This window comes from Alosa alosa, chromosome 10 (assembly GCF_017589495.1).
Source record: "Alosa alosa isolate M-15738 ecotype Scorff River chromosome 10, AALO_Geno_1.1, whole genome shotgun sequence".
NCBI classification, from domain to species: domain Eukaryota; kingdom Metazoa; phylum Chordata; class Actinopteri; order Clupeiformes; family Clupeidae; genus Alosa; species Alosa alosa.
The window spans coordinates 20,987,472-21,009,979 of NC_063198.1; the positions used below are offsets into that span (position 1 = coordinate 20,987,472).

The 22,508-nt window shown below is 41.0% G+C and overlaps 2 protein-coding genes across 3 annotated transcripts; both read left to right on the forward strand.

Annotated features, from left to right (window-relative positions):
- Window positions 1–470: 470 nt before the first annotated feature.
- LOC125301535 (homeobox protein Hox-C12a-like) lies at window positions 471–4,537 on the forward strand. 2 transcript variants are annotated; one of them, XM_048254049.1, is made up of 2 exons: window positions 471–1,113; window positions 2,104–4,537. In XM_048254049.1, the coding sequence occupies exons 1-2, from the start codon at window positions 471–473 to the stop codon at window positions 2,340–2,342; spliced, it is 882 nt and encodes a 293-aa protein (XP_048110006.1). In that variant the 3' UTR covers window positions 2,343–4,537. The 2 variants fall into 2 exon arrangements, with proteins under 2 accessions (XP_048110006.1, XP_048110007.1); XM_048254050.1 differs by having other exon boundaries at window positions 471–1,107.
- An 11,374-nt stretch (window positions 4,538–15,911) lies between these two features.
- Window positions 15,912–19,317, forward strand: LOC125301533 (homeobox protein Hox-C11a-like). Its single transcript, XM_048254047.1, has 2 exons — window positions 15,912–16,766; window positions 18,244–19,317. The coding sequence occupies exons 1-2, from the start codon at window positions 16,064–16,066 to the stop codon at window positions 18,474–18,476; spliced, it is 936 nt and encodes a 311-aa protein (XP_048110004.1). The 5' UTR covers window positions 15,912–16,063; the 3' UTR covers window positions 18,477–19,317.
- Window positions 19,318–22,508: the final 3,191 nt, after the last annotated feature.

The window sequence follows — 22,508 nt, forward strand, 5'->3', positions numbered from 1 at the left end:
AGACATCGGTGCGCCTTCCCTGCTGGAATTGAAAACATACTTGTTGAAGCTAAATAACCCAACATTTTTTCGTGCGCCCGTCCGCCCATTCATCCAGAACGGCATGTTTTCTTTCAGAAAGGAATATTTTTGATTACAAATCCAAGTCATTAAAGGAGGTGCAGGGAAATCAGTGGAGTGTGGGGGGTCCTTAAACACTTGAAACTGTGTAAGGCACAGGGAGAAAAACGTAACAGGGTTTTCTATTTTTTCATAAAATGTTTATAGTATTTTTAAAAAGCTTATAAAACCCGTAATACAGAAGTTAATGTTTTGTTTTGTCAGACTTGGACCTGGTGGGTGGCACCTTCGTAACGCAAGTTGGCTGTGGCCACGTGATGTATGTGGAGCCAATCAGACGCGGCGTACGGTTTAACTATGTTAAATGTCAGATTGCTATAAACTAGAAGCTCTTGGTCGGGCCCGCCGAAATGGGCGAGCATAATCTTCTTAATCCCGGTTTTGTGGGACCTTTGGTAAACATCCACACCGGAGATACATTTTACCTTCCCAATTTCCGAGCATCCGGGGGACAACTGGCGGGTCTACCCTCTCTTCCCTACCCTAGGAGGGACAATGTGTGCTCCTTGCCGTGGACCCCATCGGAGCCATGCAACGGATACCCTCAGTCTTATTTCAGCAGCCCCGTGTCCCTTAACCCCAGTTTTAACCGTGCATGCGAAATAACGCGACAAGACCAAGGCAAATGTTTCTACAGCAACAGCGGCGGAGGAGGCGGCGGCGGGGTGAACCGAGAAAACTGTGTTGAGAGTGTGAACCTCAAGCGTGAGGACAGGGCACGGGGAGATCCCTCCGTGTCCATAGTGGGAGAGCAAGGACTGCACAGCCACAATGCAAATGCAATGGGCAACGGCGGAAACTTCTCCAAATACGACTATGGAACGGCTGGCGAGCAGCTGACCCAAGATCCTCCGTCCTGTCAGTCGCTAGAGTCCGACTCCGGGTCGTCTCTGCTCAACGAAGGGGGCAAAACACCATCAGGCATCGCGCACACATTGACGTCCCCTGGCACACACACGCATGCAGGCAGCGCAACTCCAGGCAGTGGTGAGTGTGAGTATGTTTATGTGACAATGCATTGCGCTTATTGGACGTTAACAATAACTGGCGCGTTAGCCTCGTTTTGTCATCGATGCCTTATTTCTTGATTTGTTGTTGTTCTTGCTTATCGGAACGACGCAGATAATGATTGCAAGTATTGACTGACTCAGAAGTTGCACGTCGAGATGAGCACCACTAGGGGAAGCATTGGAAAAACAGGGTTCACGTTTTCGTTTACACCCAGTTCTTTACACAACTGTAAACCCTTACTGCGCTGTAAAAAGAGGATATTGTTTGTGGTAAAAAGAAATATGTCTAAATCACAACTGCAGAAGTGCTTTATATTTGCTCCAAATACATAGGATTCTGCTAGTAGTATTTGGCTACACTCGCTAAACGTGTTATTTTATCAAAACCCATAGAGCTGAGTTGTAGGTTATGCAGAGCGTTTTAACAAGGATTTACGCACTCGTAAAACAAAAAGTAATATCACCATTCACACGGAGAGGAATCGTTTGCATGCCATTGAAATATAAGCCATCTATACTGTGCGTGGACAGGGTGAGAATCTGTGCTGAATACACCTGTGACTACTATTAACCTATGACAAAATGGCATGGATTGTCGCAGTGTCAGAGCAGAGGAAAATTATCCATTCTCTTCCACCATGATCCTAGCTCACCTTTACTCTCTCCGCAGTTCAATTTGACGATTGCCATGTCTATTAGCGTTAGGGATGTCACCAGTATGAAAGGTTTACCCACGTACTATGATGCATATGCAGGGCCTGTATTCAGCATATCCCTTTTCTATGAGTATCTCATAGTTAAAGCTGCCTTGTATTCACTGGCCCTTACTATGCTCCCTATACAGATTCGAATTATTAAGTATTAGAGTTTGTGCAAAAGTATGTATTGATATTTCGTCAATTTGCCTCTAAAGTTGTGATTTTACAGACATCCTCACCGACTAACCAACTCAACTGTGCTCACCTTTCCCCAGGTGCCCCGTGGTACCCCATGCACACAAGAACCCGCAAGAAACGGAAGCCCTACTCCAAGCTCCAGCTGGCAGAGCTCGAGGGCGAGTTCATGCTCAACGAATTCATCACCCGCCAGCGGCGGAGGGAGCTCTCTGACCGGCTGAACCTGAGCGACCAACAGGTCAAGATTTGGTTCCAAAACCGCCGCATGAAGAAGAAAAGACTGTTGTTGCGAGAGCAAGCGCTGTCCTTCTTCTAGAAATAAAACTTTGTGAGACTAGGCGTGAGAGAATTCGGTGAGGTTGATTCACCACCAGTAAGAGATGTGACTTTAGTGTGGGACATGTTTTTTAGTTTTCGTCAATTGTGAAAATGCATGTTTTTAAAAAGAGCCTGGGATTCTTCTCTTCTGGTTAGGTCTATGAAAAAGCAACTCCAGATATACTAATATGTTAAGCAGACAAGCGACCAAATACGTTGACCTAGATGCTTTGACGAGTTGATTTGTTTTGGTTGGAATGGATAACAGTACACCTGTAATTACAGATAATCGTGAAAATGTTAGATTATCTCTTGCTTTCACTATTTGGTTCTTCCTTTCTTAGTCGATTTGCCCAAAATACGAGTTTATACGTTTGAGAAAACAAGGGGAAATACATTTGGCCCACCCGCTAAAACACTTATCTTTCATAAAAGAATGAAAGGTTATTGCCAACCTTTCCAATTGCTCTTTATGCTGGAGAAAAAATAGAAGAATGGTTACGCATTCGTATAAACTAGAACATACTGTGAGCCAAGGATAGAGGTCAATGTCAATACAGAGCGCCAAATTTCTTGGAGAAATTTGTCTGTTGGTGCTGCATGATATAATAACGTGCGCGTCCTAATGCTGGATAAAAGAACAGAACAGCTCTGCAGAAATCAGATGTTACTTGTGTAGCACTGTGTGAAAAGCCACTTTAATGTCAGAGGGTATATTGGCTCTTTGGCAATTTCTTAATCTTTGTGCATAACATTAGCTTACCCTCTCTCCCTAATGAGAGAAACGTGTCCGTACCTTTCACTCACTCTCTGATTAATGCCACGTGCTGCGGAGGATGTTCACGGTCAAGGACAAAATTGTCGCCTACACCTCAAGCATCGCCCACTGGGTCATGCTCGACACGGGCACCAATGAGCAGACATTGACAGAAGGAAATATGTATCTCATGTATCTCAAAATTTAGATGCAGTTTAGGTATCGATAGCTTCTTCAGTAGAGAATGAGACGATATCTTTTTGGGTGGGGAGGGCATCGATTTCTGCTGCTATTTTGGGATTACGATCCGCAGAGTCTCGGCGCTTGGGTGTGAAGTATTAGTGGACTGTCGTGACACTTTAGCGACAGAGATCGTTTACTGCAATAATATGCGACACCCAATGTAATGTTTATTTCTCATAGGCTACATAGATACACATACACAAACACGCACCCAGGCACGTGGGCGCTTTCAGATACACTCAAACAAAATATATTAAGTTGGCCTATTCTGTTGCTATTCGTTTAAGATATTAAAATTAGGCCTTCTCTTTTGGCGTTTTTGCAAGGCCGGATTTTAGTTAAAAGTAGGCTGCGCTGTTGCGCTCCATACATGGCCAGGAATGAGAGCTGGGCTGCGTGCTACAGCCTCTGCCATCTAATTGACATGAGTTATGAACGTCGAGCTTCACCATCTTTGATTGGCGTGATGATAGAAAAAAAAACTTAGCGGAAAGTCTGTGTAATGGAAATATTCTTTAAAAGGACAATTCTGATTAGGAAAAATATATAAGTAAAAAATATATAAAACGGACATAACCTTCTATTTGGCGTGTCTAATTATATCTTTTTGTTTTTGTTATTTTTGTAATCTGTTATTTTCATCAAAAACCCGCAGATACATGGGTAATTGTTATTTGTGTGTTGCTGCTTTTAATTTCAAAATTTAAATCTGTATTTGCTTTCTCACTTTATGTTGGTGCCGCATTGCATCCATGTCAGTCGCTCAGTAGGCTAGTGCGTTAGGCCAATAGTAGGCTAATAGAGATTGCGTTATCATACGAGAAGCTCTGTATAAGCTCGTCCAGTAGCCAACAGTATTTGTATAGAACTTGAATGAATTCTTCCTCCAGGTTTTTACCTCTGAAATGTATTGATGTTTAAACGTTTTGCTGCTCTTTCTATCATTTTCACCTCTATCGGGTGGTACGTTGTCTCAAAGCAAGCAAGTTTAGTTGTGTCTTTGCTATATTTGTATAATAAGCGACAAATGTGTATTATACTGATATTGCCGTCCTAAATTGATCAATGTGACATGAATGTTTTCATTTTGTCTGTGTTTTCTGTTCAATACCTCCTATTTTTCCTCTGTCTATGATAATCTCCGTTTACAAAACGTTGTGTTCTACCAGTATGCATAATATGAATGTATTGATGTATGTGTACGTTTATGATATCTATTAAAATCTATAAACTTTTATATTACTATCATGATCATGATATGCACGGCTGTGTTCGTAATTGTTACTTCTTGTTGTTACTTGAATATTAGTGATGATTTCATAGGGGCATAAGTCAATCAAATTAATCAAAAACAAAACACTGAATACAACCGTTTGATGAATGGCATAATTATGAACGGTACCCTTCCTAATATGACAAAAGAAAGAAAACTATTATAATCATAATTAACTGATATTCCGGACTGGATGCTCCCCTTGCCTAATACAAATCCCCATCCGCTTCCTGGCTTGTTTCGAACAATCATTTTATAAGGCACTAGTAAGAAAAATGATAACAATAAATCCAGTTATATTTCCTTTTTACGCAAGCTGGCCAGAGCAAGCTATTCATTTACAAGACTGCTAAGAGGATGCAATAAAACAATATATTTGCAATGAAAATCTTTACCCGCTGCCCGCACCACATTTTAATCCCGTACCGCGTGGCATCTGTGGCAAAGGATGGAGCGCACTGCTTAGGGATGTAAAGCTTGTCTTACACAAACCTTTTAGTATTTTGGAGTATTTCGGAGACACAATCACTTATAAATGGGGTTTCAAAAAGGAAACTCTTGATGATGTCACTCTACCCAGTTATTTGCACTGTGTTATGCGCTGAGGCTCACTCTTGGGCCAAAAACAATACCTCGCTGCAATGTGTCTCGAAATAAAATGGCTATCACAGCATGGCCGTGCCGCTTCACAGCAGGACGTGTCAGTCTCAAATCCAGTTAAGGCTCAAGCCCTCCCTTTTTATCCTTGATTACAGTATCACAGAAATTCTCGCTGGCATTCTCCATTATTAAAACAGGAATCTTGGTACTCGTTGTCTCCAAGGCTCCTTCAGGGGCACGATCAGGTAGTGACAGAGATGCAACTCCTTAATACCACAATCAGAATAATGACGCACAGAGTTTGTCATTTCTTGTCTGGGTTCAAAGCAGGATAAGCCACAATTGAATGGGAAATGTTTTAACATGTCTCGTGGTAGCTTTACGGCGCAGACTCAAATAATTTCCCAGTCCCCGTTCTCTTTGACTGGTGTTAAAATACAGGAGAGACGAGACTAAAGATCTGCCTTAGCTATTAAGAGTTTACGTGGAATATTTTTGCTGCTGTTCAAATCCAGCTAAAATCGTTCCACCAACCTAATTTGGTCTTTCATCTATGCTAACTTCAGCAAAGCCAAATATGTTATATTTAGAACATGGCATAGCTGTGATGCATAATAGGCCTTTGTACATGAATACACAAGAGTGGTTTTGCAAGTAAGTTTATATGAACCAATGATCCAACTAGGAGTTGCGTTAGGCTATTTGCCTCATTTTCAGAACCAGACATTGTTCCACTAAAGCACTAAATGAAATGTAGAACTGTGCGCAAACAGAGCAGCAAAATGTTGAGTCTGTCTACATGAATAGACATAGAGTTCTTTGCCGGATAGGACCTGGCTGGCTCTTTTTCTGCAGACACGTCATTACTTCCCTTTGTCAACAAACGTAGGCATTCGCCAAGGCCGTTGTCCCAACAGAATGCGGGTTTGCATCCTCAAGGTCAAATGCAGAACTTACAACGTGACAAAGGGCTTTTATAGTGACGAATATGGGGGGCTTTGGGTGCGCCATGGATTGTAAAGCATTGTGTTTTAAGTTGTGGCGTCTGCATCCTCTTCGCTCAGTTTGAATAACCCACTTGCATTGATTACCAAATCCCCCGAAAAATGTTTGCATTTTCCAGCCACAAATCATCTTTCTGTGGTATTTCAGTAAAGAGAATAGATTCAAAAACTAGAGACGTGGGCAGATAAAGGGTTTGCCATTACTCCTGAAATGGCGGAATCTGGGACTGGGTGTGTATCCACGTGTATTTTAGCATGCAATTGGCAGGGACTGGATAGTAAATGGAATACAATTTGAAGTTGTTGGCTTTTATCACGGTTTAACCAACTAACTCGGTTTTGACTTTGAGACGGACCAGGGTCTTTTTTATGGCGGCCTGTCTACCAGGCGCAAAGGTCAGTGATCTGCGGCGTTGACGCAGACCTTGAATGTGAAGCTGCAGTCTCCCCATGCCATGGGGGGAGACCCGACCTGGCGGAATTGGGAGGGACAAGTAGAGGACCATCACTTTGTTTTGCTGTGGACTAAGTAGCCTTGAACTATAGGCTGTCATGCGGTGACATTTAAAGTAGCAGTTACACAAGTGATTTTGATAAACAAAAACAAAAACAAAACAAAACGTTTTTGTTGTTTCTACCATCTCTTCTTTAATGAGATGAAACCGATCGGCTCATCTATACTGTATGCCTTTTGTCAAGATCGAGTACTCGCATCACACTCAAATTGCATGCGAGTGGGAGCAAGGGTCAAGTCAGCTAGCGTGTGGGCATTGTGTCTTTTCTAGTCATTTCTTATCCCGCACCTTGCAGAGCGCTTGGTTTGCAGAGGTCCTGTCATTACATCTATTTTTGCAAGCACTGACGCCTGGTATTTGGGCTCTCTGTGGATGGGTAAACACACAGACGGTAGATGCTCAGTCACAAGAGCATATACAGGCATATGCTTTGTCACACACACACACACACACACACACACACACACACACACACACACACACACACACACACACACACACAGTACAAAGAGACAGAGAGGAATAGTCCCAGTCTGATGTCCTTCATTCTACTTTGCAATATGGAATTGTAACAACATGTTGCTAACATGTTCATCATTAAGCACGTTTCCGTATGACCATAGACGGATATTTTCATAATATGTTTGTGACATTTAGGCATTGCAGTTCTTATTATTGAGGTTAAGATTTAGTAGTGAATCAGGTTTGCTTTTTTTTTTTATAGATATCGAAACATGCCTCGGTTTGTAGTTTAAGTAAACGGTGTCGCATGCGTAATTCTTAGAAATGAATGAATGTGTTCTTGTATAAGGATGGATATATAGATACTTAAGTTGTTTTCCAATTCACAGAAATGCATAGTTGCATGATGCTTTTCAGAAGGTTACTCAAAATAAACGTCTTTCATATGTTGACGCTATTTCACTTCGCGGATAGTTTGTTGTATTGCATTGACACAAATGTAAAATATGTATCTCTTTATGCAGTGGAAAGACAGAAAGTAGGCCTATAGGCCTATTCTTGTGGCTAGTTAAAATAGTAAATTGTTTAGCTCATTTTAAAGAACTGGAAAGGCACCTCCATCTTTCTATATTACGATATTTATCTCAGAAAACTTATTTGCTGTTGTGTTAAATTAAATTAAATTCACTATTTTACCCCTTCAAAGTTCATACAAAAATGAATACATAAAGCAAAATGAATCAAATTAAATTAATCAAAACGTGTATAATTTTAAACTTAGAATTATATATTTAAATATGTAATAATTATAAATTACATCTCTTATTTTTAATGTTGCATTTTATTATTATATTTAATTTTGAGGACTACGTCTGTCTGTCTGTCTCTATCTATCTATCTATCTATCTATCTATCTATCTATCTATCTGTCTGTCTGTCTGTCTGTCTGTCACGCACACACACAGACATATGCACACACAAACATTTGCACACACGCATACGTGCACTGTGTGTGTGTGCGTGCCTGCCTGTGTGAACCAAGTGTTTCGGTTGCTCAGGCGAGTGTGTGTTGTTTTTGTGCCGCTATCCATATTTATGTTAACATATGGAATTCGTAAGCTTGTACATTTGTATGTGTGCCAATTAATCCACTATTGTGGATGTGTCGTGGGCCTAATTCAATGAAACGCCTATGATGGAACGTGCCTGCTTCATAACCCCAGTGAAACGCTCTTGAAGGCTGTTCTGTTGGTGATGTTTTTGTTAGTGATTTTGGCTTAACGGTAGATTGGCCGCTGTGTGAAATCCTACCTATAAGCACGAGCAATTTAACATCTCTGATGTCCATCCATGATTTTGTTCGACTTCTAGATCTGTAAGCTCAGAGTATGTATTTATCTAATGACTATGTGCACTTGTAAGCCCTCTTCATACATGCATGCAATGCAATATGTATAGATGATTGTTTTCACTATTTGCATGTAACCTTTCTATGTGTATCTGTTCGGGTATAGGAACACGCGCTAACGGGCCTTTGTGTGTGCGTAAAGTCAGAGCAACAAAGTCCTCTCAAATTCATTGAAGTGATCCGTTTGTGTTTGCCATTATTATTGGACTGTCAAACACACAGTTGTGTCTGTATTAAACAGTTTAACTGAACGTAAACAGGTCTATATTATTTTCATTGGCGGACTGGGCGTGAAGGTCTCCACGGGAACCCAGAGCTGGTTTTAATGCGTATTTACAGACTGCTGTTCATTGGCCTCTGTCGATCAATGCGTGAAATTTCCAACGCGGAAATTTCTTTTTAAAAAGATCCAATTCTGTGTAATAGCTACATGAAATGGATGAGACGAAGACACTGGGATCAATATCATATAAACGTATGCATTTGGTTCTAATTTTTGTTTATTGTACATAATAAGAATTAGAAATGTTTCTCTTTTTTTGTTCAGTTTTTGTTTGTCTGTATTTTCTCCGACACAAAGGGTTTATTTTCATTACCTTTCCTTGAAAGTTAATAACGTCACAGGTTCGGTAGTAAAGCCAATTAAAATTGAAATGTGTACAAAATAATAGGAATGTGTTCAGATCTTGAATGTTGATGCCTCATCCATAAATCCGATGGTTTGTGTAAAAGTCTTTCCCGCTGTGGAATTTGTTCATGCGCCAAACCTTTGGTCTTAACCTTGCCCTTGACTTCAAAATAAGTAGGCCTAGTTTAATTTCTGTATTTTTCATAGTATAGTGCATGAATGAATGAATGAATGAATGAATGAAATGAATGAATGGAGTGGCAAAACTTCACATTCTTTTGTGTATGTTTAACTCTATATTATATAAATATCACACACACACGCTTTTTGTAGTTGCACGCACGTAAAGACAGTTAGACCTATCGTATGTTTTGCAGGCTTATGCTGGGCAGGAATTGGGGTTTTGTACCGTCCACTGGTAAAGCCGACGTTTTATGACATTGCACGGTGCAGACAACGTCAGAAAATCAGTGTTTTGCCCTACATACGTTAAAGTTAAGTGTGCTGTGAACATCTTAGCAATTGAATATCTCGTTTAATTTTGGTGTCCGTGCAAAAAGGCTAGACCAGTCCACTGGTGAGACTTGATGTGACTCGCACTTAGTAGCCCATTGTTCACTTGCAACTTAATAACAGTGCTTCGCCTAGTGCCCATCATCTGTCCTTCTGCGCGCTAATTGACTGATCGCGTGCAGGCAGCGGAAACAGCTAGGATAACTTAACAATAATATGGAGCAAGTAGCTAGCACGCACATTGATTACTTTTGCCCTTCTGTCTGGGATGCTGATCTTGATGTGGCGTTCCCAGGCCTACGTGGATGCCTTCTTCATCTGTCCCCAGCGGAGTGTGAGCGAAATCTACCCCGTGTTTCCTGCTGTCTATGTGGGCGGGAACCCATACAAATTGAAGGTCAAGTTAGTAAGCGCCTTATATGGGGTTCAGGAGTCCACCAACAATGTTTTGGAAAAGGGCAAAGACGACCAGGGCCTGAGGAGTTTGTTGGATGAAAAAAAAAAAGTTTTTATTCTCCCTGTCAGTCGTATTTTATCCTTAAATTGTGGTAGGTATAAAGTAAGACTTAGCACTCGGCTAGATGGAAAGGGACAAGAAAGTTAAAAGGAACGGAGCCGCATTTTCGGGCGATGAAAATTGGTTTACAATAAGACTAGAAGATGTAATATATCCAAGTGATCGGGATGCCGACTTCAAAAACAGCAGTCTCCTCTAGTTCTTAAGGTATCAGTGTGTAGAGTCGGAGAGGAAATTAAACGTCATAAAGAGAGGGACTCAATTAGGGCCCGAGGTTTAGCGCTACCGAATCCTGTAGGAAACAAAGACGGATTTTCGGTAAGAAAACACAGGTACTATTTCCTCTATCGTAAATCTATTTTATATTTGAGATACCTCTGGAGGAAAAAAACACCTTTACTATTTTAAAATGTTCCTTAGATAACCCAATGCCAAATGTGTTCTCAAGTCACAAAGAGTTCATTGTGTCCCAAGCTAAAGGGTAGCTATGGGAAGGGTCGTCTACTACTATGTTTAGTAACCTAGCGCGTCAGTTTGCAGCTTGTCATTCATTAACAAGACTGATAATCTCTCTCCCAATTTACAAAATTTTGGCTGAATTGTATATAGCGTCTGAAACTCTATTTTTCTTTATGATGTAGCCTAGCACTTAGTCATTGTTTGGTGAGCTGAATTAGTTCAATTTATTCCATATTTATTTGATCAACGTTATAACCTAGCATACATTGCAATGTATGGTACCATAATCATTTGTCAGCAAAAATAAGAAAATAGCTTATGTACATTACATATAAAATAGTTAGTGTCGAAAAGTCAATGTCAAAATAGGATGTGTATAGACTAATTCCCTTTCAAAATAGGATGTGTATAGCCTAATCCTCGTTCCAGTGATTTAATGCGAAGGTAATGCGTCATCCAGACTAATATTTCTCAACCGGGAAAAACGATAGGTTGACTATCCAAAAAACGCAAAGGCAGACCAAATATGAGTAGATATGCAGTTGTTGCTTTTAGTATGCTACTGGGAAACCAGTTGGAAATGGTAGCTCCATTGGTAGCCTAGTGGTAGCTGCATCCAAAACAAGTTAAAGTTGAAAATGTGCATCATAAGAACGTGTGTACCTGTACGGGAGGTTGTTTCCTAATGCTTGTTGATTTAGTTTTTTATGTGTTTATCCTTTATTTGTAAAAATGTTTTTTTTTTTTTAAATGCGCCTGTTTGTAGTTAATATAGAGTGAATAAAGAAGTACTCGCAGTACTATTGCCTATATCTTTTTTGTTTTATTCAGTAGTGTGTCACCGCATAGCACTTGTCATTGGGCTACCTATGGAACATAGCATTTAGCCTATTATTAAATCCAATTAAGCAGTAATTATTTTTAGAAAATGCAACACCTTTAAACGCCTTGCAAAACGTGAGTAGTCTTTAATTTTATTCATCCTTTTATTAATTAATTCGTTGTTTTGGTCATCCTTGTAACTGCACACAACCTCCTTCCTCCATCTCCGATCCGTGTTCATACAAGACGCGAAGGACATTGACTCTAACGGATGGGCCTCCATGAACTTGTGGATACTCTGTGTGCATGTGGTCTATGGCTGCACACGTATAAACGATCGGATTGCACAGCAGGATCGCCCACAGAAATACTCATAGGCAAGAAACCGCTATGTGTACACTCCACCTACAAAGACTCAAACCACTTAGAATTATTGGATGTGTGTCAGCATTAAGAGAAAAAAAAAGGCATTTTTAGTGTTCCCTCATTTTACAAGACGCAGGATGACTCCTGTATTTATAAAACTGTGTGTCGGTTCTTTTGATGTGTTTTACACTATATAAATGTTAAACAAATGCTTATCATTAAGGTGGATTATTGTCAACACCGATTCACTGCAGTGGTCAGACCACACCTTAGCTTGTGGCTATTAAATGTTTCTTTCAGCACCAGACGTCGTTTTGCCTGGTGCTATTATGACCAACCAATGTAGCCCAGTGAATTGTCCCTATGATCTAAAGTGTAGGTGACTTTTCTTTTAGGTGTGCAATGCTAACAAGCAGAATTTAAACTAAACCATCTAGTTTGCTATTGCTAATATGCGTTGCATTTTACACCCATACACATTAGTGGGGACATTTGTATTCACAATTTATTCTTAATTGTTCAATTTATTCTTAATTGTTAAATAGTGCATTCAGTGTATGGCACAGTTGCTGACAATTAGACACATCGAATGGCAGATATAATATTACGTTCATCGCCTAATTCAAATGACATGTATGTTATTTAGCTGCTCTGCGGTTCGCTAGGCCCATCTCTTCTTTTATGAATACTACTCTGTTTGGCCCATTGCATTTAGGTATAGGCTATTTAATAGTTCGCATGCAGTGGACACAGTGGGCTTCAAGTGGTGTTTGCATGCATGGGGGCTTTGTGGTTAAAATCTGAGTCCTGCTTACAGGCATTGCTGCTCGGTAGGTTGCCCAGGACCTCAGTGTTATCGAGGGGCTTTTTTCTGACGCTTGAAACTGTTCACAGCTCAGACAAGCGAGTTTAATAGCCTGGCTTACATCCAATTAAAATGATCTGAGCCATGAGGGGACGATAATGTTATTCCACACGCTTGCCACGTTCAGCGCTTGTTTCTAGGCCGATTTATGTGCAGAGGGCTGCAATGGACGCCTAAACTTGACCATTGCCTTGAGAGAGAATCGGCTGCGTTCACCCCTTTTTGATCTCTTACAGGGATTTCATTTTTGTGGGGTTTAAGAAGCAGTCTGTAATTCTCACAGTTTTTACTGGTATAGTAAAGAGTGTCGAGGCGTTGCTTAGATTCCGCAGACAGACACATGTCGTAAAGTCTGCTCCCCAACAGTGTTGTTTTCAAACAGAGAATGGGAAATATTTACAACAGCGCTTGCGTTCTTACAACCGCCGGGACCCGAGCCTATACTGAAGCTGCACAGCTACATCTTACCTGTGCTAACCTCGAATTTATCTGTGCTGTTTTTTCCTTATTCACCATCAAGGAGAAAGACAGCATGCAGTGATTGACAACTCTAGAAAATGCAACACTCAGCAATTTGGTTGACAAAAAATGACTTTATTTGAGGAAGGTCTAAGATCCACTCTTCATCCCCTGGGTCCTATTGCTAGTAGACTTCGATGATGGGGAAATGTTTAGGCATTTCACAATGATATGCGTCCATCGTGAACACACGCTCACAACTCGCATGATGGCTAGTTTGGAGAGGCGTCATCTTCTGATAAAATCAAAACATTTAGCATGATTAAATGAAAATGACTACCCGGAGCCACTGCTGCAATTGCAAACGCTTGAGTGATAGAAAGAGGGTCGCTTAATGGTCATATACGGTAGACTGTCCCAGGAAGAAGATATCATTTTTCATGTCAGGCTATTTGTTTATTAGTTCTACTGTTCCCCATATACAGTTTATGCACTCTCATCCAATCTAATACTTTTTGCCAATATGACAAGAGGAAGACGCATATTGCTGATATAAACCGTATTTGTACCACACACTCAAATTATAGTGTTGTGTTACTCTCACATTAAGATGCATTTATTCAATACTTAAAGATACTTTGTGCGCAATTAGGGTGGGTATCTTGGATAGGTGATAAATACAGAAACGCCTAATATCCAACATCGATTCAATAGTCGTGAATGAAGCAAACATTATTAGTCCAGAATTGTCAAATGTAGGATATTTTCTGTCTCATGCTCTCTCTCTCTAAACGTGTGACTACTTGTGTCGCGCTGTTGCTATTCGACGTTTTATGGCAGGCGAGTCGCTTGGAGGATTTTAGTGGTCAAATTCAAGTGCTGTCTGGACAGCTGTCTGCTTTCTTTGTACTTGATTGAAGGCGTCTTACACTTCAACCTTTTATCTGTGGAAAAGGGGGCTTTTGAACCAACTGTCCGACGTTAATACCTCGACCACATACCTTCCTATGAAACGGATACTGACCTCAGTCTGTTAGGCCTTTCTGTTTTACTCGGAAAATACGTGCGCAGTTCTTGGTCAGCAAGATTTAAAATATTCAAAACATATCGCGGATTCATGCCATGGCTATCACCAAAGCAGGATGTTTATTGGTGGTGATGTTAACTTTTCACATTTTGTTTTATTTGGTAGCCAGTGTAGCCTATGTGTTGCACAATACTCAGATCAATAATTAGATTTACTGGAAAATATTCTGACGATTGCGAACAAGGACACCCCTGTGACACGGCCTCTGAATTACCAAGGAGTAGCTTATATTTTGTAATTTAGGCGAATTAAACCAACGGTTTTCTCAATAGAAAAATTGAAGAAGAGCTGTGGCATTTGCTATTTTATGTATGCATGGCCTATGTCAGGGAAATACCCATACACGTGTATGGGACATGTTGTGGCAAAGGCATTTTATTCGCGGTTTTTTATCTCGAATGTAAATCTGACAATAAATTCATAAGAATGAAGCGATTACAGTCACAACATTTAAGTGGACATCTTATATTTGTATATTCAAATGCTATTGAGTATGCTAGTCTCACACAATTTGTCAATCAAACCGTCTAAAAAAATCTCCATCTGTAGGGCTAACGCAATGAGGAACAGGGTTAATGTCTAAAAATAATTTTGCATAGGCAAGCGACTGTGATTATACATTCAAATACATATAGTCCCTCTGTCCTCATCTGTCCCCCCCTCTCTCACACACACACACACACACACACACACACACACACACACACACACACACACACACACACACGTGAGCGCGCGAGCACACACACACACAAATACACACACTCACACACACACACTCTCAGATTATAAGAGTTTCTTTGCTGTTGGCCATATACATTTTGCAGGGTCCAAAACTGGCTTTGGGTCTGGTTGTTTTCATCGTACTTCCAGACATAAAAAGTGTCCGTTTAAGCGATGCGGCTGCCTAACATTACCATTAAAACTCTTGGCTAGATTATTAGCCATATTGTTGTGTTTACTGCCAAATCTGAGCAATTGTAATTACACTCTTCTTATGTGGGGTAAATAAATTCTGATAATTCATCAAGTGTTTTAATACAGATGATGGAAATGCTCACACAGGCATCCGACTCTGGAAACTGAAAGAAGATATGAATTCATGGGAGAGAAATCATTGACCTGCCCTTTATTGCCCTATATAAAGTACGTAATTATGTTTTGTTAAATGGGTCGTTAGATATGTTTAATTGATCATTTTGATACCTCCGTACGGTCCATTCGGAAAAATAAAGTATGCTATATATGCCTTCATTATTTTACTGAAAGTCGCTCATACAGTGCTGTTGTTGTCAACCTTCGTCATTTTTGTATGAATAAGAGTAAAACTACGAGTTAAGAACGACAAAGAGAATATGAGAAGGTATAAATAGCATCGTAAGTGAGGGTGTAACACACTAGCCTATACTTTGGTGTGGTGCGCATGTGCCATAACATATTCATAATTTGATTGAAGTGTTTATGTGTGTATAGCTGAGACAACGATGCAATGTCTGTCACCAAATTTCATAATGTCCATGCGATCTTTGAAAACCAATCGTTTCAACCTCCTATATCTTACCTAAGTGAACCACTCCTACGCATGTAAGTGTTCCAAATTGATATATGACAATATCTACTTTCGATCACGTGTCTAAGGGTGACTTAGACGGATAGCGCGTCATCTCGCCTTCCCAAATTTTCCCCTTCTGCAGTTCGAATCCAAAACATCTATCTATAGAGCGAGTGAACGGGGAGAACGATGTTTAACTCGGTCAATCTGGGCAACTTCTGCTCCCAGACGCGAAAAGACAGGACTTCCGAGTTCGGGGAGCGAGCGGGCTGCGCCTCCAACCTCTACCTCCCCAGCTGCACCTACTACGTGCCTGAATTTTCCGCCGTCTCCTCGTTTCTGCCACAGGCCCCGTCGCGGCAGATTACCTACCCTTATTCCACGAACCTCTCACAAGTGCAACCGGTTCGGGACGTATCGTACGGTTTGGATCCCTCGGGTAAATGGCACCATAGAGGAAACTATGCATCCTGCTACTCAGGGGAGGACCTGGTGCACAGAGACTGCCTTCCGCCATCATCCACCATGACAGAAATGCTGATGAAGAACGAGAGCGTATACAACCACCATCACCACCATCACCACCCGACCTCCAACCACCCGTCAACAGGCTTCTACTCCGGCGTGGGGAAGAACAATGTACTGCCCCAAGGTTTTGACCGCTTTTTCGACAGCGCCCACTGCGGAACGGAAAACAGCTCCATGGAGAACTGCTCGCAGAAGGGGAACGTAGGCAAGCCGGACTCGGCGTCTCAAGCGCCCAACACCTCGCATGGCGCAGCGGACCCGGAAAAAGATCCAGAGGATGAAGAAGAAAACACAAACTCGGGTTCATGCGCCTCTTCCTCGGGCACGAAAGACGACAGCAGCGCTAGCAAAAGCAGCCACTCCAGTAGGTACCCGAAGCTGTAAATGGGGGAGAAAAAAGGTTAAGGGACTAGCCCGGTGTTTTGTCGGTCAGATTTTATGTGGAGTTTTATAAGCATTCAAAGGATTTTATTATAACCTACAAAGCTCTTTCTTCCAACACGAAGAATTTTTACGATGGGAAAGCGCTTTGGAAAAACGATATGTTACACACAGGCACTGCTATCTTCAAGTCTGTGAAATTTTAAGAGCACGCTATTGTGACAAATGCTAACTTTGATCATGAACTTGCGCTGGGCATTTTAAGGGTTGTTTTGCGGGGCCGTCGAGGGTAAAAAGCAATTGGGCAGAACACTGCTTTTGGCGAATGGCGAATTTTAGCAGCCTGCATGCAAAGTAGCCTACTGTCAAACTCTCAAATATAACAGTGGTTGAGTTCATGGAACTTAGGGTAGAATGTAAAATAACTGATTGCCCTGTTGGTTAATGAATAGCATGTATACTGACACCAATCTTGTTCCTCTGAGAAAATATAATGTGCGCAAATAATGCTCTCCTTGGCCACCTAATTGTAGTATTACAACAGTTGCAGTCTATTATTTATAGTGATAAATGTTAAGGTAAGGCAACTTTATTTGTACCCAAGGGTAGATTTGGTTGCTACTGTAATGGATATTGCTACTCAATATTAAAACCCTCCTGTCAAAACTGAACAACATGGTTAACGGATCCCCTGAAATAGCTCAATATTTGTGCTTGGTTTGTTATTCATATTTGAAAGTATTCCCTAAAACATTAGTCAGTGTTTCATTCTTTTGTAGAGAAAATTGATTACACAGGCCACACTCTGCAGAAGGGCGCTATTTGTTCCCATTCATTAGCCTGTGTGTGTGTGTGTGTGTGTGTGTTAGTGACCCATGCTACCCATGAAATGCCTTCGTTACCCATTTGCTGCTGTGTCCCGAAAATGCAAAAAAAATACCTGTAATGACCAGTTTGCTCGATGTTTGTCCCACTGAACTGCAATGGCAGAAATTCAGATTACAAGATTAGAAAACAATGTTTTTGATATATCTTGTATAATTAGCATCTGAAGCCACGGGTTATTTGATAACAACATGAAAAGTCGTACAAATGAACTGTACAAATGGGGCACTATGACTTGGGCCTTGGCTTGACAGGACTTATTACTATTTCATGTTCCATGATTGTTACAGTCATTGAATAGATTGTGAAATGGGCTGTAGAATACTTCTGTGAGGCAGTGGTGTGAATCATCTGGTATGGTTAGAATGTGTGTAACAGTGTTAATTTTCCATTCATCCCCTAGTAATTTGGTAGTCTACTTGGCGTAGTCGTTATTTAGATATCGTTTAGCCTTGAACATGTCGCCTATGGTGCGTTTGTGTCACATCACATCAGAGATGTTGTTGACCTTGCCTTCTCTGTTTTCTCTTTCTTTCATATCTCCGTTTATTTTTGCTCTGGTTTATTGTCTTAAGGTACCCCTCGGACGAGGAAGAAGAGATGTCCATACAGCAAGTTTCAGATCCGCGAACTTGAGCGAGAGTTCTTCTTTAATGTGTATATCAACAAGGAGAAACGACTGCAGCTTTCCAGAATGCTTAATCTGACCGACCGGCAAGTCAAAATCTGGTTCCAGAACCGCAGGATGAAAGAGAAGAAATTGAGCCGAGATCGCTTGCAGTACTTTTCCGGCAACCCCTTATTGTGAACCGTTATGTCGAATTAGCTATGGAGAATCGTATTCATCATCATTGATTGTTCAGATGAATTCGTCCTTGGATAAAGCTAGCGCCGACTTCAGCTAAAAAGCCATGTATGGTTGAATGAGGGGACTGGAGGTGGTAAACAAGCCAATCGATTTAAGTTGTATTTGTCGGCATGTCTTTTGCTACATACTTCAAGATCCCATTGGTCTTGCCTCTTGTATTGAAAGATCGTAACGATAGTAGGAAGACTGGTTGGTTGCGTGCAGGCATTTTTCAGTGGGAGAATTTGTGTATAAACCTAGGCCTCTGTTATAGTTGGCATAACGGGTGAAAAGATCGTTTAAGACGTGTCCAACTATGTGAACAGTTTCTTGTTATTTACCGAATTGTATGTCTCAATTTTCTCTTCAAAATGTAAAATAAGACCATTGTCTTCTACGAGCACACAGCCCTTTTCGTGTTTTTGTGGATAATTTCTACAAAAATGAGGTGTGTTAGAGAGCCACAGATTCAGCAGTGGCTCTTGTCAAATTCCTCGCAGGACTGTGATGACATACTTTACGCTGTAATGGTAAAGAGACTATGCAATTGTGTAGTTTTGATTGTAAATATGTATTTTAATTTCATAATTACTTTTTATCTCGTTGCCGAATTGCTATTTCTGCAAGAACTGAAATTGTTTGGAAGAATGTAAGGCTTATTGTTCGGCGCCATTGTAAGCTAATTGTGTAATGCTTGCTGTTTACATGTTATGCGATTGATGGGAGGATAAAGTCGTTGCATATATGCATCAAAATAAGAATGTATAATACAAAATAAACAAATATGCGATTCTTAAATTAAGATGATTCCAGCATTCTGTATGAATTATTTTGACATTAGTGTTTTATACATGCATTCAATTATTTGTAGGGGGTTATTTAGTTCATTCTGAAATGTATTGTAGTGCATTTAATAGTTTGTTTCATCCTGTTGGAATGTATGCATGTATCACATATTGGCCTTTTAGTGAACACCCCCGGGCCTACTGACTGTCACTATTTAAACTCCTTGGATTAAGTCACTCCAGTCTCACGTAGACCTAGAGGTGAACAGTGAAAAGAACGGATTAAATCGTCACCTGTGAACAAATAGCTTATAACCTTTACACTACATTTATTCCCGGGGGGTCGAGAGCAGTAATTCCTTGACGAGCTGCCATTAAAGTATTTTAACAGTAAAATTCAGAAATCAGTCTAATCACAATTCACCTACATCGTCAAAAGCCTTAATGCTCTTGTTGTGTCTAGCAGAAGTTTTAGGGGAAGATTGATGGGAAACATAGGTCCTATATGGCCTTTGAAATCGCTACATTGTAATTGGCAAATCAGAAGTGTTTCCTCTCGCAAATCACTAATAGTGAAAAAGCCATGTTGTTCATAATATACCTCTCCGAGCTTTTAGAAAACAGTTAACAACTATTAGGGCAATTTTTTATAATTTGTCATGGCAGTGAAGTCGATCGCTCTTTCTTAATCATTTGGGGATGTTTTTTCTTCAAAAAATGTCTGCAAAGAGTTAGAAGAGCTTTGTAATGCTGAATTGGTTTTCGTCCAGGTATGACCTACGTGTAAAGGAAACCACATTTGTGTGTGTGTGTGTGTGTGTGTGTGTGTGTGTGTGTGTGTGTGTGTGTGTGTGTGTGTGTGTGTGTATGTATGTGCGCGCACGTGCGTGTGTGTGTGTTTGAGGTGGGAGCTGGGCACTAAAGGAAATATCCAGCGGTCATTTGAAAACTCGTCCAGTCTAGACACTGTCGTAAAGACCAAGGCACTAAATAGCCATTTTTCTCTTAATTGCACCCTCTGCCAAGAGGAGTGAGATTCCTTCCGCCGTAAACAAGCATAAGTCGAACATAGTCACATAGTCCATGCACAAATATGGTTAACGATTTTGCGCGAAGATATTCATGTAATTTTAAATAATAATACAATTGTCTCATTGGTTGTCATGGGGAAAGTCAGGGATTTAACTTTTAAACACAAACTGGCGTGGACCGACCGAACAGATTTGATGTGGTTTTAAAATGAGTGTGTTCGCACGACAAGGTAACAGACGCCTATTTATAAATGCATACACTGCTATTTCAATCCCTGTCGAGTTCACCTACTGCTTATATGGTTGCATGCAGAGGGGAGATATTGTCTTTGAACTTCCGTGAAGTCAAGGCCATCACCTTTAACCCTGCGCAATAAAGCTCCATCTGAGAGTGGCTTTACCCCCGGAAATGTGGGGACCGAGGGTAAAGCGGGCCAATCAGGACTGGGCGAGAGCCGAGAGGTGGGGGCTGTTGAGAAAATCCAATATTGCCTTGGTAACATTGTGAAAGGGTTGCAGGTATGACCTTCTGACCAACCTAGGTCCAAGATAACTGTGCTGCAATGTTGAGGCCTTCGCCTTGGCTGGAAAAAAAACTTCAAGTTTAACTGATATCTCTGGACTGCATATTGATTCATCGGTGCACTTGAATTAATATACTTGTCAAAATGAAAAAGACTGTCTATTAATACAAACTGAATAATTCAGACCATGTTATACTTAAACCTATCCCAAGTAGGTTATTCTAAAGTTAAGGTGGATCACAAATCCATGCAATCAAAAGGGCACGCACACGTACCATATATCAATGGTAAAGTGTATTTTCTCTCAGTTAATGCGTCGCCAAGTGTCCCGTATCCTCTTGTTGTAATTATGATATATTGTAATTGCGTTACAAAGCGTCTTGCGCCAATACTGACTTTATGGGTGTCTGCAACTCTGCGCATAAACTCGAGTCAAATCGCCCCCTATTGTTTGGACCGTTTAGACTCGCGCATTGTACCAATGTTGTCATGTAAGGTCTCTAGACTCTAGAGTATTTAGTATTAACTTACCCAAGGTATCTTTGTTTTGGCATAGAGGTTAAACAGGCCTACCAAGTTCAAAATCGACCTATATATGTCCATTTAAGATCGAAGGTGCGCAAAGTAGGCTAAACCATTCTCATATTGGTATATTTAGACGATTGTGTCAAGGTGCGCCCCCCCCCCCTCTCTCTCTCTCTCTCTGTGTGAGTCGAAGAACTACTATGGGGTTGGGGGGCCATCAAGAATCTTGAGCCACTGCGCTTAAATCTCGCCAGGAGTTCTTAGACCTGGCCCACAGATTTTCACGACCACGGACCATTTTCCCTGGCATCATGTTGCAGGGCCCCCTCCTCCCCAAGTCCCGCCTCCTTGCCCTTCTTCATGTTCTGTCTGCCTATGAAGCTGGCGTGTTTGGACTAAAAGCTGAGGTAAGCTTCCACATGTGGAGGGCTCTTACGCCACTCAAAGTGGAGAGGAATGCTCTCCATCCTTCTGCAGTGACGTCATAAAACGGAGTTATACGAATTGTTATCAGGGAGGGGCTATTCCCAACATACAATTAAATGAATGATTATACTTGGCCTCAGAGGACGGTTTGCTTTGCTTTGAAATGTGTGATGTGTCACTTTTGGTTTGTTGCTACAAGGCGAGGTTTCCGCACAGAGAAAACAACATTTTGAAGCCAAGTGGATACAAGAAACCATATGCTGGCTGTAGAAGAAAGTCATGATACGGGAACAGATATGCGAGTACCATCTGAAGCAAATAGCTTGACATGCCGTAGATTGATCATAGAACGAATGTCTGAGCAGAATTAATTTCTTCCGATGTCCCTGTAGATCATACATTTTATTGTTGTACAAAACGCGTTTTACTTCACAGAGGATGCTGTGTACATAACATGCATCACAGCTCCAGATTTTTAATCGCACAGAGGGCGTTGTAATTGTTCTGCACGTTTTTGAAACTAACAAGAACAAGCGCTCGTGACCTGAGATGCACATATTCTCGTAATGTACAATTGCCAGCAGACTGCCGAAGCTTATCTCCAAGTGCGTTAAGGTGCGCTCCAAATTTGTCGATGTCTTACGAAGGCCTTTATAACTGAACGATATGTGTAAACTTTAGGTTATATACATGTGCACGGTT

Coding starts and splice junctions, on each gene's coding strand:
- LOC125301535 (XM_048254049.1), top strand. CDS start 471: ATGGGCGAGCATAATCTTCTTAATCCCGGTTTTGTGGGACCTTTGGTA. Junction 1,114..2,103: donor AACTCCAGGCAGTGGTGAGT/GTGAGTATGTTT, acceptor ACCTTTCCCCAG/GTGCCCCGTGGTACCCCATG.
- LOC125301533 (XM_048254047.1), top strand. CDS start 16,064: ATGTTTAACTCGGTCAATCTGGGCAACTTCTGCTCCCAGACGCGAAAA. Junction 16,767..18,243: donor TAGCAAAAGCAGCCACTCCA/GTAGGTACCCGA, acceptor TATTGTCTTAAG/GTACCCCTCGGACGAGGAAG.